At 39.1% G+C, this 18730-nt stretch overlaps 1 protein-coding gene across 1 annotated transcript; it reads left to right on the top strand.

The window, feature by feature from the left end:
• Nucleotides 1-1972: 1972 nt before the first annotated feature.
• On the top strand, nucleotides 1973-14083 carry MARVELD2 (MARVEL domain containing 2). Its single transcript, XM_014063401.2, has 7 exons — nucleotides 1973-2090; nucleotides 3225-4352; nucleotides 5487-5519; nucleotides 6087-6223; nucleotides 7187-7358; nucleotides 10263-10313; nucleotides 12042-14083. Exons 2-7 carry the CDS (start codon nucleotides 3240-3242, stop codon nucleotides 12150-12152), a joined length of 1617 nt encoding a protein of 538 aa, XP_013918876.1. The 5' UTR covers nucleotides 1973-2090; nucleotides 3225-3239; the 3' UTR covers nucleotides 12153-14083.
• Nucleotides 14084-18730: the final 4647 nt, after the last annotated feature.

The raw sequence follows: 18730 nt of genomic DNA, 5'->3' as shown, positions 1-18730 counted from the left end.
ATGTGGTCCTAATATTCATGGCTGACATTGACACAACTCCTTCACAGTATATGAAGGGAAGTATCTGCCTCCATTGTAATCTATATTAGCAAGAATACTTTCAGATGCACTAATTGCCTAAGTTTTATCAGTTTGCTCTCTGGAAAACATGCATTCTATGGTTCACCGACAAATGCGTGCTCGACAAAACCGCGCCTACAAAACCGCAGCGAGAAAACCGCGAGGTCAAAATCGCGCCCACAGAAGCGCGCCAACAAATGCGCGCCGACGAAAGCACGCCATCAAAAAACAACGAAAATGTAATAACCCTAACCCTTACCTTAAATCACGCTTTTGTGGCTGTGGTTTTGTCGGTGCTCTTTTGTGGGAGCGCTTTCGACGTCGCAGGTTTCTTGCTGTGCTTTTGTCGGCGCGCTTTTGTCAGCCGCGCATTTGACGGATCATGCATTTTATGACTGACTGCTAGGGCTATGCAATGCCTCAATATGGCATTTCATTTCAAGCTAGTTTTCGGCAAAACACTTCTTTGCTGCATAAAATGAACTGTAAGTGATGCAGCAGAGATGCTACAGCACCAGACAAAAGTAGGCAAATCACTTACCACGGCTGTTATCTGTGCCCATGCACTGAAGACAGCCAGCCTACCTTACTTGACACTTAGATAAAAAATGTCTTTTACTTTTTTTTTCCTGTGACAGATACTGCTTTGCAGCAACAGCTCCTTGACTCAAAATTTGATTATTTTAATCTTTTAAATAAGAGAGATAACACAGTCTGTAATTCATAAGTAATAATAGATTGGAAAAACTAATATCTGACATCTTATTGGTTTACTTATTAGAACTTTATTTTATTTTTTTAATGTGTTTTATGCTCTCTCTCTAAAACGTCAATTTTTTTTTTTTTAAACCCTCTGTTTCCTATTGTTGAAAGAAATGTCTTTCTGGGTTCGGCTCCAAGTGGGGAAAAAGACACTGGAGACATGGAGGCTGCTTGGAAAGATGGTTTAATGGTGGACAGGACCACATGGCTTGAGTCCTGAACAGAAAAGGTGATCACATGCTTCAATGTTGGTGGAGAAGAGAAGAGAGGGCTGAGATGCTGAGTCCCTGGTTTTATCCCCCTCTGGCCTTTGATCTTGATCTTGTATTCTGATTGGTTGTCAGACTCCCATGATGCCATGCAGGGGAAACTCTCTAGGCTGCGTTTTGAATCCAGGTTTGGTTGAGTTCTCAGATGCCATGAGTTGGGTAAAGGGCCAATATTATCATGCCTTAATCCCATCCCCTGGAGCTGAAGGGGAGAACTCTTTATTATGTAAAGTGGACTAGCTTGGCCTTCTTAATGGCCCATTGACAAAGTGGGGATGGGCAGGAAGCTACAGGGAGCTATTCTCTCTTTATAAAACATGTTTCTTCCTTTTCACATCCAGAGAAATATTCTGCCTTTTCAATATTTCCTAAGATATTTCATTTTTCTGGGAGAGGGCTGGGTGATAACTTCCTACCCTACCACCAAACCAACAGGATCTGCAATGGCAACCATTTAAATAAACTTCCACGAAGTTGGAGACCCTTGGGTGAGACTATTCTGTAACTATTCCACTTCACATTTCTTGCCAACTGCTAATTATTTCTGGCTGGTAGTAACCCAAGTCTTTATCCACATTTGCCGATAAAGCTGCCCTGCCCTAGCAGTCGAGGGTTTTTGTTTTTATTTCTTTTGAAACGTGGACGACGTCCTTCGAAACAGGTTCGTTCCCCGCGGTGTAAAATCTCAACACCGATTGCGATTTGGAGGGGGCGGGAGGATGCCGCCGGGAGCGCAGCGCAGAGAGCCGAAGCAAGCGACTGGTTGCCCTACCCAGGCCTACCTGTGGCGAGCGAGGCAGGTAGGGAGGGAGGGAAGCCTTCGCAGCCCGAAGGAAGCCCGAAGCGCATGACCAGATGGGCGGAACGATGGGTTGCGGCTGAGACGCCCCCGAAAGTAACGCCTCCGGGAAAGGGAGACGGAAACGGGATTGTCTTTCTGGCCGTTGCGCCTCCGTCCGTAGCGGGATATATTTCTGCCCGCCCTTTTTGTCTGAAAGAGTGAGTGGGGCACTTTGTTGTCTGTTTGCGGTGGGGAGTGGGGGAGTGGGGAGGTAAATCCGGTCCCCGCAGTAACGGATCGGGCGAGCCTGGCGGGGTCGCGGCTCGGGGCTTTGGGGTGAGGGCGGAGCGGGCGCAAGGTGTGGTAGCGGCAGTACACGCAAATTGCGTGATTTGCGCGGATTAAAAGATGGGGAAACGGGAAGCAGTGCGGAATTGGGTGGGAATTCGTGTATCTCGGGCATTCCTAGTGACATCCTGTGGATATTTCTTTGGAAGTAAGGCCCGATAAGTTTAATGCGTTATGTAGGTCTAAGGTTGTAGATGTTAAAGTGCACTTTGATGCTGGAAAGTAGTAGCTACGTATGTGTGGGATATCTCCAGTCTCCCCCCCACCCCCGTCTCTCTCGGCAGCACAAACTTTGCTCAACAACCTGTGGATAAGGCAGGATTTCTCAAATCTTTTTTCCCCCTTATTTCCCTCTCTATAAACCCTTCAGTGTTGCTAGTTGATCTGGTCATTAGGTGGGGGAGGGAGAAGGTTCAGTTTGGTTTTCTGTCCACAGTTTATTAATCTAAACTGTATGATAATGAGGGCAAACGTTTAGAAATATGGCATGACATATGGGAAGGGTCATATATAGCCCGCATTGAAAATCACTGCAATACTCCGGAATTAGAGCTTGTGGACCTTGTTTTATTTTCTAAATTATGACCACTGTGTTGCTTTTTCCTGTTTATATATTTTGGATTCTCTCAAACTATCCAAGCATCACAGTGTAGCAGTCTGGACTTTGACTGATGAGGTATTAATTACACTTTATTGTTGTGGTTTCATGGACGCTTCAAGCATTATGATAAACCCAATATCAAATTTAAAGCAATCCAAGTGTGTTGGCAGGTCCCAACTGCCTTACTATGGAAGAGGATTTATAGCTCAATAATTGCATGTTAGATTTCCCCCACGCCTGGCTTTGAGTGCAGAAATTTAGTTGGCTTTCCTTTTTTTAAACCTTCACTTGAACTATTTGTCACCAATTTGCAGGGTTTTTATTATTAATAATAAAATGTTTTATTAAAAATAAAAAATATTAATAAAATTAATAAAATAATATTTTATTATTTCCAAAATAGGGGAAGAGGTCACAAATGTCTTCAAGGAATACATCACTGGAGCACAAAAGTGGGAAGGAAAGTCGTTCTGTCCATTATGATAAAGCATATGTGGATTCCCCAGAAGATGCTGAGGAGATATTAAATTTGGAATCGTTGCCACCGCCTCTTCCATTACAGCCACCATTTGGACCTGAATTTTATCCAAGCGAGGATGAAGAGTTGGCTGAAATCCCTGATCTCAAACCAGTGAGAAAATTCATTCCTGATTCATGGAAAAACTTCTTTAAAGGAAAACGAAGTGATCCAGAATGGAATAAGCCAGTATCTGCCATTTCAGATGGAACGCAATGTTCTCCCCCATCATCTCCAACACTTACTCCAGTGAAAGCAGACCATACTTCAACACCAAGTTCTTATCAAGATCCATATGGAGGATCAGGAGGGACTTACAATTCACGAAAAGAAGCTGAAGGTATTCTCCCTGCAGATCCATATGGCTCTCTGGGAAGGCACACTCAGGCTCTGACATACAGTGAGAAAGTAGAAGCTTTTAACCTGAGATATTCCTACATGAAATCTTGGGCAGGATTGCTTAGAATCTTGGCTGTTGTTGAACTGCTCTTAGGTGCAGCTGTATTTGCCTGTATCACAGCTTACATTCACAAAGACAATGAGTGGTACAACATGTATGGCTTTTCACAACCATATGGCTATGGTGCAAACAGCATGTATGGTGGTTATTATTACAGTGGACCCAAAACTGCTTTTGTTCTTGTTGTAGCAGCACTTGTTTGGATAGTGACTATCATACTTCTAGTTCTTGGTATGTCAATGTACTACAGAACTATTCTTCTGGATTCCCACTGGTGGCCTTTAACTGAATTTGGAATCAATGTGGCCTTGTTTATTTTATATATGTCAGCTGCTATTGTCTATGTAAATGATGCAAACAGAGGAGGACTTTGCTCATATTCATTATTTAATACACCATTGAATGCTGCTTTTTGCCGTATAGAAGGTGGACAGACAGCAGGAATTATTTTTTTGTTTGTAACGATGATTATATATCTCATCAGTGCAATAGTTTGCCTAAAATTATGGAGACATGAAGCTGCACGCAGACACAGAGAGTTCATGGAAGAGCGGGTAAGTTTCAAGCACAGCCACAAAATTGTACTTTATGTGTGTTTCTAAATGAATGATGGAGTATATTGTTTCCATAAAGCTTATTTCCTTCATTTTTTCTCTCTCTTAAGATTCAGAAAAAAAGTATCAAAGACTGCTAGGGAGAAATAGAGTTTTTAAAAAGTTAAGGAACATTTTCAATCATTGCAGATTCCTAGAAAAGTTTCAGTAAAGGGGTAATCCACACATTACTTTTTGTAATGTGTTGATTAGGGAAAGGCAGAAAAGATTTCCTTTGCAATTGCTTTTTCTCATAGCAATCCTTCAAATTTTATTTTAGGGTAATCTGCAAAATAAAAAAATTGAATTATCTGCATTGATATATGAAAGCAAAATATAAGTACCTTCAGAACCAAGTAGATAAAGTAACTGGATTTTTCTAGTAAACTTGCCATTGTTGCTTTATATATGAGTTCTTAGCCAAGAGTTGTAGTTGAAACCAAAGATGTTTTAAAATAGAACTATAAACATAAGCCATATGTATTGATTATTCTATGTGAGTTTTCATGTAGTGTCTCACAACTTGTTTTTTTCATGGAATTGTTCTCTGGTTTTAGAAAGTGATATCCATAAGCTTGCTATCAAAAGATTTCCAACCATTTTAATTTCCGTGTACAAGCATTTAATTATTATGTCAATTTTCTCAATTCCTATGTAGGTAAAGCTTTATGGAAATCACTTCTTATTCTATCAGTTACTAAATACAGCAGCACTGGATAATAAAAATAAAAAATAGAAAATTTGTGGTTAAAACAAAACATGCATTAAAACAACAATAAAACAACTCAGGCTAGCCTTGGTCCTTGAGATGGGCAGCAAATAAATGTAATAATAAATAAAATGGGAAAAAACAGTTAACATTTCAAAAGTCTGCCTAAATAAAAATATTTTTCTACTTGCAGACTAAAGTACCATCTGTTTTTTGAAGATAATTTGTTTTCATGCTAATTCTCTGCAGAGTTTAAAAAAGGCGTACACACCACTACAATCTATATTCTGTCAATACAAAATGAAATGAATTTGCAAAATAGCATTATCAGCAGTTACAATATGAATGTATACATTTAATACTGTTATTTCTGTTTCTTTTATTAGATGAATTCACAATCATTTGCACCAAAGAGAATGGTAAGAACCAGAACTACATATGTTCTATTTATGTTGTAGTTACTGAATTTGAGTTATTTCACAAAAGTGTCTGCTTCAAAAAGACATAAAAAAATATTAATTCTTACAAAGAAAAAAATCTGTTTTAGTGAAAATTCACAAATATTGATTTGGTGTTCTACTACTAACACCACCTTATTTTCCAGTTAATGATTTTACTTCCTGATGTTGAATTTTTACAGCAGTATCTTGCAGTTATTGCCATCTGCAAAACCCAATGGAAAATCGTGAAATATTTTAGGAGGCAACGTGAAAGTTTTCAAAAGTTTTAAGTATAATTTGTTTCCCAAATCGTTCAAATGAGATGGTTTGGGGTAGGTCACTAGGTAGTACCTTAAGCCTCTGTAACAACAGTATTATACAAGATGCCAGGGGTATTATTTTGGCTGCAAAATTTCTTGTCCAAATGAATTTAGAGTATCTAACACAATTGCTCATTTCAACAAACTAGCACTAGAGAATTGTAGTTTAAGTTACTTAATACAAACTTGTGCAAAAGTAAAAAAATTGAAAATTCTTTTTACATAGTATGAAGATCATGAAAATGACACATCCAAAGTAGCAATAAAGACACTGAAGGTTACAGAAATGAAGCCTGAAGTACTTAATGGCCATATACCAGCAGGACATATTCCTAAACCAATAGTGATGCCAGATTACTTGGCGTAAGTATATGTATTTTTGTATGCAAACAGCGTTTAAGATCACCATTACATTAAGCCCTAAACCACAATTTCCAAACCACACTGGCTTGATTCCAATAATACATTAAAAATAAGTAAGGCACATTATAAGATTTAAAAATGCAATATATAAATCCAACAAATATAGTTTAACTATGTGAAGGTTAGTGAAGGTTAGTCTGTTATTCACCATTTATTTACTTTTATTTTCCACCTTTATTTTTATAAATAACCCAGAAGTAGTGTACAAATGCAATACATCTTTATCCTCCTATTTTCTCACAACCATCACCCTGAGAGATGTGTTGGGCTGAGAGTTAGTGACTGGCACAAGATTGGCCAGCTGATTTTCATGGCTGAGGCAGGACCAGAACTCAGAGTCTCACAAGCCTGGTCTTTAACCGCTAGACCAAACTGGCTCTCTTCCTGAGACATTTGTTGTTTAAGTTGTAATGCCACAGCTTGGAAGAAGTTTTCCTAATTTATATAAAAAAAATAGGTACACTTTTGATTTTGATTTTTAATTTTATTAAGCTTTGGAGTCAGACATATTAAACTGTAATGTGGCTTGTTTAGATTTGTCTTAGTCTTTATGTGACTATTACTTTGTAAATATCTTAGGGTTTAACCAATGGTCACTTTGTCAGATCATACTTTAATCATATGATGTGCAAATCCATGAATTTATCCGAATGTTTAAAATATCTGATCCAGTCCATTGTGCCAAATGTTTTCCAGATAAGTGATTGTCCCGATTTTTCCAATCCCAAAATTGTATGCTAAGGAAAACAAGGATTCTAGCCTTATTGATGCAATTTTTAATAATCTGTAAAGAATTTCCCATGTTACACATTTTAAAGTTAAATTTTCAGTATTCCATAATACACACATTTACAATTTACTGAATTGTTGACGTAGCACTGATTGGAAACTGTTTGCTTATAGAAAATACCCAGCAATTCAGACAAATGAGGAAAGAGACCGTTATAAAGCTGTATTTAATGATCAGTTTTCTGAATATAAAGAACTGTCTTCCGAAGTTCATGCAGTTTTGAAGAAATTTGATGAGTTAGATGCACTTATGAGGAAGCTTCCTCAGCATCCTGGAAACACTCTGGTAAGTATGGATTTAAAGTTTGTATTTGTAAGTAGATATTGAAACATAAGTTACCTAATCAGTGATCTAATCATGATAATACCTTCATTTTTGGCAGGCATACATATTTTATATTTCTTACTAAGTTCCATAACTTGTTAGACAGGACATAAAGAAGATCTTGTTATACAGGGGTCCTCAAATTAAGGCCCGGGTGCCGAATACAGCCCGCTGAAGCCATTAATACGGCCCACATGGGACCATGAGGTTGCCCTGCCCACATTGCCCCACCTACCTGCTGGCTCCCACCCACCTTCTGGAGGCCAAGGAGGCCAAAAACGGAAGGCGCAGAAGCCTCAGAAGGCTAAAACCAGGCTTGTTTGGGGGCGGCAGAGTGGTTCTAGAGGCCAAAAACAGGGCCATTTTTGGCATCCCCAGGAGAGAGAGAGAGAGGGAGGGAGAGAGAGGGAGGGAAGGAGAGGGAGAGAGAGAGATGGAAGGACGGACGGACACACACACACACACACAAATAGAAGTCCCTTACAGCCTCCCGCAAAGCAGCCACATTCCTTCACTAACTTGCTTTCCACCCCAAGGAGCATAACAAATTAAAGTTTAATTTGTGTGTATTGTTTAATAGACTACTATATTGACCAGGCGCACCCAGTTACATGACCACCTAGCCACGCCCACCCAGTCATATGACTACTTAGCCACACCTACTCAGCTGGTCTGAGGGACCGTGAATTGGCCTCATTTAAAAAGTTTGAGGACCCCTGATTGTTATCTAACTTTACACTGTTATCTAACAATAGAATGATTGGAACATGTTGTTGTTAGTTGCAAAGTCGTGTCCGACCCATCGGGACCCAATGGACAACGTTCCTTCAGGCCTTCCTGTCCTCTACCATCCTCTGGAGTCCATTTAAGCTCACGCCTACTGCTTCAGTGACTCCATCCAGCCACTTCATTCTCTGTCGTCCCCTTCTTCTTTTGCCCTCAATCTTTCCCAGCATTAGTCTCTTCTCCAGTGAGCCCTTCCTTCTCATTGGGTGGCCACAGTATTTGAGTTTCTTCTTCAGGATCTGACCTTCTAAAGAGCAATCATGGTTGATCTCCTCTAGGACTGCCCAGTTTGATCGCCTTGCATAGCAGGAGTCTTCTCCAGCACCATAGTTCAAAGGCCTCAATTCTTTGGTGCTCAGCCTTTCTTATGGTCTGACTATACCCAGCCAAACATTGCAACTGGGAAAACCATAGCCTCGACTATACGCACTTTTATTGTCAGGGTGATGTCTCTGCTTTTTAGTCTGCTGTTTAGATTCGCCATAACTTTCCACCTCAGGAGCAAGCGTCTTTTAATTTCTTGGCTGTAGTCTCCTTGTCAGCATCACTCCATTAAATAATTAGGAAAGAAAGACTAAGAGATTCCATGTGTTGGAAATCAAAAGTACTTTTACTAATTACAAATGGTAAGTAAGCAGTTGCGAAGCAAAGTCTACTTAATTAGGCGCGAAAGCGATTGATATATAGAATAGTCCATTCCCCACCCCTTGGGATCATAGCCTCAGGCCAATCATAAGTCCTTCAAATGTCAGGTGTGAGATAACTTCAAAAAGACATCACGAAGATGGAATGTCGAGACCGTTGGTCCAGGCGGGAAGCACTCACACATGCGCAATCCAACCATCTGGTACATCCTAGAACATTCCTCCAGCACATCGAATAACCCCTCCCAAATACCAGCCCTCCCTCCCCGTTTCATGACAGCTGAAGCAACAGCAAGGCAGAAGCTGACACTCCATCTTGCAGCCCGGGAAAACAAAATCTGTCACTATCTCCATTTCTTCGCCATTTATTTGCCAGGAGTTGAGAGCACCGGATGCCATGATCATAGTTTTCTTAATGTTGAGTTTCAAGCAACTTTTGTACTCTCCTTCACCCACATCAAGGCTCTTTAATTCCTCTTCACTTTCTGCCATTAGAGTGCTATCATCTGCATATCTGAGGTTGCTGTTATTTCTCCCAGCAATCTTAATTCCAATTTTTGATTCATCTAGTCCCGCCTTTCTCATGATGTGCTCTGCATATAAATTAAATAGGCAGGGTGACAGTATAGGGCCTGCCAGGATTCCTTTCCCAATTTTGAACCAATCAGTGGTTCTGTGTCCAGTTCTCACGGTTGCTTCTTGACCCGGATGCAGGTTTCTCAAGAGACAAATAAAATGGCCTGCTACTCCCATCCCTGATTGGAACTACTAATCACTATATTGCCTGGTCTACTTTCTTGGTATTTGTGATACAGATGCTTCTAACCGAGCTCAGTGGTTATGCAGTTCTTACCAAAGTTGATCAAACAAGCAAGTGATCTCTTTATGGTGACATTCAAACTTTTCCATAAGCATGTTAAATGTTAGAATAGAACACATGTGGCATTGAGACTTATTGCTATATTTCTCTTCAAGTACCTACCTTGTTTAATAACTTTTCATGAATACAATAGTATTTTTTTTTAAATCATTTGCCAAACAGTGCGAGCACTTACAAACAAACCAGAACTTTATCTAAATGAGACAGCAGCAACTAATAATCTTAACAGTCTCTTTCTGTCATGTTCTCTTAATGATTAATCTTGCTTCCAATTCAAGAAAGGAATTGCAGTTGCTACATGGGGAGAGGTTATACTGCTCTTTCTGGGGACCTATCATTCTTTTTTGTTGTTTACAAAGTTTGTGATTGTTTATAATATTGTATACTGCCCATAATAATTATGGTGTCAGAAGGTAGAAATGTTAAAAAGTCAAGAAATAGTTAAACACTAATAGAACAAACCATTGTACAAAATAGAAAATAAAAACATAAAGAATATTATAAATTTAATAAGTAAATGAAATGTATTGATATTTTACATTTTTTCTTTATTAGGAACACGATAGAATCGCCAATGTTCTCCAACAGTATAAAAAGAAAAAGAATGTGAGTATTGTCTTATTTATGTATTCATTGCTGTCAATGACTTTGATGTCCAGATAAATAATAAAAATACCACCAGAGATCTATGAGCTTTTAGGATTTATACCAGTTTGCTGATATTAAAAGAGCCATTATTGCAAAGGAAATCAGCAATGACAGATTATAAGATTAAAGCCCGATGTGTATGTGTCTGTGTGAATGTGAGTGTATGCACCCACACAAACACACAGATATATACATATCATGTGCAACCCTTACGAATCTTTCTACAAAATATGCATCCTACAGTTCCTAATAACTTCTTGCTTCTCATCAGGAAGACCAATTTCTCTGTTCATTGCTATTGCAATAGATCAGTCTGCTCTCAGTCCTTTTGGTTCTGATCTTGCCTGATCCAATCTGCGTATGTCCCTAGTCCAGTGTAAAAGCATATCTAGAATGAAGTAGTTCCCAAATTAAGTTCTTGACATCTTCAAAGAAGATTGAAAAAAACGCCTAATGGTAATTCTATTGTTCATACTGTACCAGATGGACTCATTATCCTACTCAATGTAAAATAGATTTTATAAATTCCTGTCATACTGAAATCAGTGGAATTATTAGTCTTTGCTCCATTTAGTGATAAATGGAGATAGGATTTCAGCATCAGATGGAGGTGGGATACTACAGGTTCACCTGGGTTCGGGAGAACCCGTAGCTAATGTTATGGCTGGTTCGGAGAACTTCCAAATCCCACCCCTGGCTGATCCTGCCCCTCCCACCCCACTCCTCCCCTCCCAGGAGTCTCCACATGGCCTGTTTTGGCTCTGAAGTAAGTGCAGGGCTCATGCGGAGGCTCGGGGAGAGAGAAAAACAGGTCTCCCGGAAGTTCTGGAAGGGCCTCCAGAAGGTCTCCAGAGCCCGGGGAGGCAGTTTTCGCGCTCCCAGAGGCTTGAGGAAAGCCTCAGGAGCCTGGGGAGGGGGGAAAGCCCCCCCCAACCGTAGTGCAAGAGGCCGCCAATGCCACGTCCACCATGGCCACGCCCACCCAGCAACCAGGCAGAGAACCCATTGCTGAAATTTTTGAAGCCCACCCCTGATCAGATATAAGTTATAACTTCCCCAGTTGTCCAATAATGGCTTGGCTGCTCTGCTGGGCCTGAGGTATGTTATATCAAACCAAATCACAGCATATTTTAAGAATTTTCTACAGTGGCTACCAGGATTACATATCTGAGCCAAGAATTGAGCTTTTCTGTGTATCAAATGCTCTCCCAATAAGATGGGGATTTCATTCACATAAAATTAAATAATATACTTTGTGTATGAAATGAACATCAAAGGTAAGAAACAACTATTAAGGATTTTAGCTTACTTCCTTTTTTCACACTTATGACCAGTGTAACCTCTCCATGGTCATGTGATCAAAATTTGAATGCTTGGCAATTGGTCCATATGTAGCCATGTTCTGAGGTCATGTGATCACTTTTTGAGAACTTCTGTCAAGCAAAAATAATTGGGAAGCCAGATTCACTTAACAACTATGTTACTAATCTAACCACTGCAGTGATTTACTGAACAATTATGTCAAGAAAGGTCACAAAATGGAGCACAACTCACTTAACAAGTGTCTCATTTAGCAACAGAAATGTTGGTTAAATTGTGGTTGTAAATCATATATTTTATTAGTTACTCGGTTAACCCAAAGGGATGGATATTGTAAATTTACTTACTGAATCATTTGTATTTCAGGATCCCACATTTCAGGAGAAGAAAGAACGATGTGAATATCTAAAGAACAAACTTTCTCACATAAAACAACGAATTCAGGAATATGACAAAATTATCAATTGGAATACTTAGAATGACTTTAATTTTACCAACAAGATTTGTTGATCATTTTAAAATATTTATTGCCATTATTGTACATTTTTCTTGTAAAATTAGTAACTAAAATCTAGGTTGTATATTGCAAACTAAGGAAATTTTTTTCTACTGTAAGCTGAAAAACGTTCTCATAATGTAGTTAAACCATGTCTACTGTTGATAATCCTATTCTAAAATAACAGACAAAATTAGTATCTTTTACTTTTTAAATTCAAAATATTTGTATTTCTGTCACTGAGATATTTTCCTAAATATGAATATGCTGTAAACGGGTATGACTTAAGTATGACTTAATTCCATGTGTAGCTCAGTTCCATGAAATGCAGTTTTTCAAAAATCCATATGTATTACAAATTGCTTTATATGCTAGGGTGCCACTTAACCATTTATGTGTAATGACCTACTTGGAAGGACAAGGAACCAGAGTCTAGCCATCTCCTCCTTTGGCAGGCAGGAACTTGGATTCAGGTTCTACAGAACCCAAAACATGTGTTTGGTGATCTCATCGCTAGGAACATCAGTTCTTAATTCCCTTTTAGCAATTCCTAATGAAGTGTTGCATAGTTTGTGTTAAGGAGAAATATTCACATGCATGAAACATTGGATTGAGCTCTATATTGCATAGGTGATTAACCATTTTTTTATATACATCTTTATATGAACTAATAAATGTTTTACTTATATAACAAAGTTATGTTTTTATATAGGACAATCATCTTGTTCAGCAATTTCCATTGGATAGCCATACATTTTAAAATTAAATAATTTTGAAAGTTTAATATTTGTAAATCTTGACATTCTAAGCAAAAATTGGAGTTGTATTTTTGTGACCTGTATTTATTTTGCAACAAAATAGGTATATGAGATTCCATCTGACAGGCTATGGCATTTGAAAACATCACAATTATGCAAAGTACAACCTTTTTGTAGGAGGGGTAGTTACCTTCATGCTTTCTTGTTGGATCATATGGATGTGGAAACAAAAGTTCTGGGATTAGTATCATTCTTTTAAAATAGATTCTGATGGATAAAGGGACCTAAATCTTAAGTATTTAGATACATGTCATTTTATTTGAAAATCTCTCACAAATTTATTTTATAGGTAATGTATTTTGAGCATACAAGTACAACCTTTCTCAGAGAAAGTTACTAGCTTTGTTTGGGGAAATATCATGAGGAAAGTATGATAAAAGAGAATGTAAATACTATCAAAGAAAAGCAGCATTCAACTAAAATATTTTCAGACTGAAACTGAATCTTACTGTCCTGCTGAAAGACAGCAATATATGTATGTATGTATGTATGTATGTATACATACATACATACATACATATATATTTGAATTGTCAACTAATTTCACCTCTTAAATTCAGATTGCAGGAGTGATTTATAGCTGACTTTTTCTAAACAACTTAAAATGTTGATTGGAATGGCAGGTGCAGAAAAATTATTCAGGGCATTAAATAGCATAGTTGTTTAATACAGCTCTTGGAAAATAGAAATTCCAATTCACTTATCTTTTTATAAGTGAGGTGGGAATTTCATATATCTTTCTACATTTCTATTTTGTATCATATCACATTTTTTACAGAAGAATCTTAGCACATTGTAGTGAATTTCTATAACTTTAAAACAATCTCCTTTTAGCATATGATTTTTTTATTAAAATTTAAACAAGAAGGTAAAAACTAACAAATACAGAGCAAGGAAGAAAAAAATAAAGCAAAAAATTCAAGAAAAGAAAAGTTAAAGAAACAAAAGGAAAAAGATAATTTTCAAAAAAACATGCACTACAGTGCAAGTCACTTTCCTCTGGTTTCTTTATAGTATTAAGTTATAACGAACCTTCTGAAATACTGAACTGTATATTTTCATAAAATAATGAATAAAACATATACTAGACAATCCATGATCTGTTGTGTCATCTTTTCAGACATATTTACTTACCTACTATTTGTGCCCCCTCACAAATCCTCCCTGATCCAAGTCATTTCGCTCTCACACATCTATTTGCAGGAAACCTAACAAGGCTCTCTCACATACTCTTATTCCCTTGTGCACTCTTCCAAATGTGTACGTCACCTTTTGTGCTCCACCAACCAACGCAACATCTCTCACGCCCCCACACTCTTCCTGACCTGCACTGTTCCCCTTGTGCTCCCTCACACATACCAACCAATGCCACACCCCTTACACACCTGATCCTTGCCCTTGCACTCTTGCACACCTGCTTAGAAGCTGCATCCTCCCTGCTTCCTACACAGCACCTTTCCTGCACTCCCATACACACCCATACTCCCTCTCCCACCCAGTAGCAATCAGTCACCTGCTTGTCAGCCTGGAATTTCCAATTTCCTGTCATTTTCTCCACTGGCCTTTCTTCTGGGAAGCTGGCAGAGTGCAAGCCACATACTGCCTTAGCACATTGTGTAAATGCAGTCACTTGAGTATGCAGTTGAAGTGACACCTCCTCCAATTTGGGTAACATACTTAAAAGCTACATAATGTTGTTAATGCTTCAGAACAGTTGTAAGTGAATGGATCTGTATGTAGTGTGATTTGTAGCAAACTTTCGCCTTTTTTCTACTGCATATACGTAGGTGAATTTAGACAACGCAGCAGGTATGTATAGTGCTTGGCTAAATATGGGCAATCATAAATGGTAATTTCATTCTACAATGGTTTATTATTATTCATTCAGCTTCTTACTTTTGCAAACAGCCTATCATACTGTGTTTAAAATTCAAAAGCGGCAGGTGTTTTGAAGTGATTATATTCTAACCATCACCACTAAATTAAGTATTAATCAAACCTCCGTGTGTTTGAGATTTGTATCCTGAGGCAGCAAACAGCTTTATATTATATTCTGTCATTTGCCAAATGTTAAATCTTTGTGTTAGCAACTCATTTAAATGCTTGACATCTGTTTTTTCAAGATAATTGGTTCAGAGAAAGATACTTAGGACATTATTCCATTACAAGGCAGTGGAATGTAAAGTGGAAAGAAAAGATTTAAAATACTGTAGAAGCACATCAACCTGAACATATCTAATCATTGGGATATATCAATTTCTTTAATTCATTATTTTTAATAAATGAATTACAGAATGGAAAGAATAAGTGCTGAATGGAGAATTCTGGGAATTGGAAGTTCACATATATTAAAAGCTGCCAAGTTTGAAAAGCACCATACTACACCAAAGTTATTTTTTTGGATGTCAATGTCTTACAGAAAATAATTTTCTAATTGCCAGTATTGTATTGTAGGAAGTTATCACCCAGCCCTCTCCCAGAAAAATGAAATACCCTAGAAAATATCGAAAAGGCAGAATATTTATCTGGATTTGAAAAGGAAAAAACATGTTTTATAAAGAGAGAATAGCTCCCTGCAGCTTCCTGCCCCAACCCACTGTGTCAATGGGCCATTAAGAAGGCCAAGCCAGTCCCTTTACATAATAAAGAGTTCTCCCCTTCAGCTCCAGGGAGATAGGATTAAGGCATGATAATATTGGCCCTTTACCCAACTCACCACATGGCATCTGAGAACTCAACCAAACCTGGATTCAAAACACAGCCTAGAGAGTTGCCCCTGCATGGCCACATGGGAGTCTGACAACCAATCAGAATACAAGCTCAAGATCAAAGGCCAGAGGGGGATAAAACCAGGGACTCAGCACATCAGTTGTCCTTTCTCTTTTCTCCATCAACATTGAAGCATGTGATCACCTTTTCTGTTCAGGACTCAAGCCATGTGATTCTGTCCACCAGTAAAACCATCTTTCCAAGCAGCCTTCATGTCCCCAGTGTCTTTTTCTCCACTTGGAGCCGAAACCAGAAGGACATTTCTTCCAACAGTATCTTATCTCATTGGGTGGAAATATTATGTAATTATATCCAATAATTGTTCTAAAGTTGTTGTCATTGTTTATGATGGTTTTATATATGCTGCGATGTAAAAGTATCTCTGAAATTCAGAAAGGTGCTACAGTGAAATCAGAAAATAGATCTGTTGCTATGGGGTTCACCTGATTGTGCATGCCTTGTGTGCAAAGCAGGTAATTAATACTAATTGGGCTGTGCAAGGCTTTGCATTCAAGGTCAAATTTATTTTTCAGTTCTGGGCAAAATACAAAGTACACTAAATTATCTTGAACATGCTACATTACTTAGATCCAGATTATTTGAGAGAACAGAGTTTTTTATATGCACTTCTATGCTCACTGAGAATTGCCATTGTAACAACTGGTGAACAAGTTGTCTCTGTTGCCATCCAAGCTGCTTGGAATGCATGCCCTGCAGAATCTGTGCATTTACTGGTTTTGTCTATTACTACAATTCCTAATCACTCCTGTTGGTTTAAGACCTGAAGGACAAAAGATCTTTATGAGCTTTTTAAAAACTTTCAGAACACATATTTTTGTACAGACTTTCAACTGCTAATTTGAACGGCTGATTATTAATTTCACCTGCTCTTTGTTGTTGTCATTTTATCTTTTCCATTATAAATGGCTGAGACTATTTAACAATTGGCAGGCAGCATAGCAAATTATATTAAGTATAAATAAATAATAAGATGCTTTGGAACAAGTGGAAGTTTGAATGAAGCATCTTCTTGAAACTTGTAATAGAAACTACCTCTTCTCCTGGGACGACACAGCTACCCTCATATATTTTGAGGTGCCTTTTTTGGAATAGAAAAGTGCCACGTAGCCTGAAGCTCAAACAGTGTTAAAAATTCCCAAGGGTATATATTCCAACATTTTAAATGCTCCTTAAAAAAATAATTCTCAACCTGTGGCCCAGGATGATATTGAACACTGTCAGGGGCCACTGATTCGGCCCAAAATTGATTGATTTAGACTACCCATCATGTACTATAATATTAGGCAGTTTACAAATAATAATAAAACAATAAAAAGCATAAAACAACACTCCAACGTGTTAGTAGGAAGAGCCAGGTCTTCAAACCAAGGCTTTCCAGAAGGCTAGGAGGGGAAAGACCTGCCAGATTTCAGAGGAAGAAGCAAGGGCTGCTAGTGATGATATGGTAACATTTAAAGGAAGGGGCATGAGTGCAGCAGCCAACCACCCTATTGGACTTTGTCCAGTTGGCAGATACCCTCAGGAAGAAGCGTTGCATAAACAACCTGCTCCTGTAGCATTCAGGGCTTTAAAAGTGATATCAGAATCTTGAATTACACCTTGTGTAAGAAGCTTGTATAGCAACTGTATAACATGGACAAACCATGCGTGTCCCAAAACGGTCTGCATTGCTGCTATCTAGACCAGTTGCAATTTCCACATGGTTGGTTTGGTTGGTTTGGTTTATTAGATTTATATGCCGCCCTTCTCCCAAGGGCTCAGGGCGGCGTGCAACATAAAAAAACAACAACACATATTACAAAAGTTAAAAAAAATAAAATAGAATATCCCAAACAAACCCAATTAGAATTAACAATGACATTTTAAAGAAAATTCAATTAAAATTAACAATAATCAATAATTTATTTTGTTTTGTTCAGGCCAGGCTAGCTTTTTAGGGCGCATTGGAAGGACCGGAGGTCGGGGATTATACGAAGCTCCGGGGGCAGCTCATTCCAGAGGGAAGGCGCTCCCACAGAGAAGGCTCTCCCCCTGGGGGTCGCTAGCCGACACTGTCTGGCTGACGGCACCCTGAAGAGACCAACCCTGTGGGATCGCACTGGACGGTGGGAGGCTACCGGTGGCAGTAGGTGGTCTCGCAGGTATCCTGGGCCTAAGCCATGGAGCGCTTTAAAGGTCATAATTAGTACCTTGAATTGCACCCGGAAGACAACCAGCAACCAGTGCAGGCTGCCTAAAGGGGTGTAACATGGGAGCACCTAGGTGCCTCCATGATAACCCGCACAGCCGCATTCTGGACCAGTTGAAGCCTCCGGGTGCTCTTCAAGGGCAGCCCCATATAGAGAGCATTACAGTAGTCCAGGCGAGAAAGGACGAGGGCATGAGTGACCGTGCACAGAGCATCCCGATCCAGGAAGGGGCGCAACTGATGTACCAGGCGAACCTGGTAAAATGTCCCCCTGGTCACGGCCATCAGGTGTTCTTCTAAACTAAGCCGCGTATCCAGGAGGACCCCCGGGCCCTCTCTGAGGGGGCTAAAATTTCTCCCCTTATCATCAAAGATGGAACAAGATGCACAAATTGGGATGATGGAAACCACAGCCACTCAGTCTTGGAGGGATTGGTCTTCAAAGGAAACACTCTGTCAAACATAGTGCAATGATTCAACCCAAAAATGACTAGGATGTGAGTGACTGTGAGCAAGGCCTCTTGCTATTAATAGGAACTGTGCACAGGATAACATGTGTGTGAATCTGCCCCCTCTACCCATGGCTGCAATCCTGGCAAGAGTCAGATGATACCTCACTGGATCCAGGAGGATCAACACCCAGAGCGACTGCATTTTGCTAGAGTTAAATCAACACTGATCCTTCCCCATTCAAACCCTTACAACCTCCAGTCACTGAGTCAACACTGGGACACTGTTGCTTGATAAGCTGTACTCAAATATA

Source organism: Thamnophis sirtalis, unplaced genomic scaffold (assembly GCF_051295495.1).
Source record: "Thamnophis sirtalis isolate CommonGarterSnake01/CBP01778 unplaced genomic scaffold, rThaSir2_p1.2 scaffold_5, whole genome shotgun sequence".
NCBI lineage: Eukaryota > Metazoa > Chordata > Lepidosauria > Squamata > Natricidae > Thamnophis > Thamnophis sirtalis.
The sequence above is the reverse complement of the archived record's forward strand: the minus strand, read 5'-3'. Positions and strand labels throughout refer to the sequence as shown.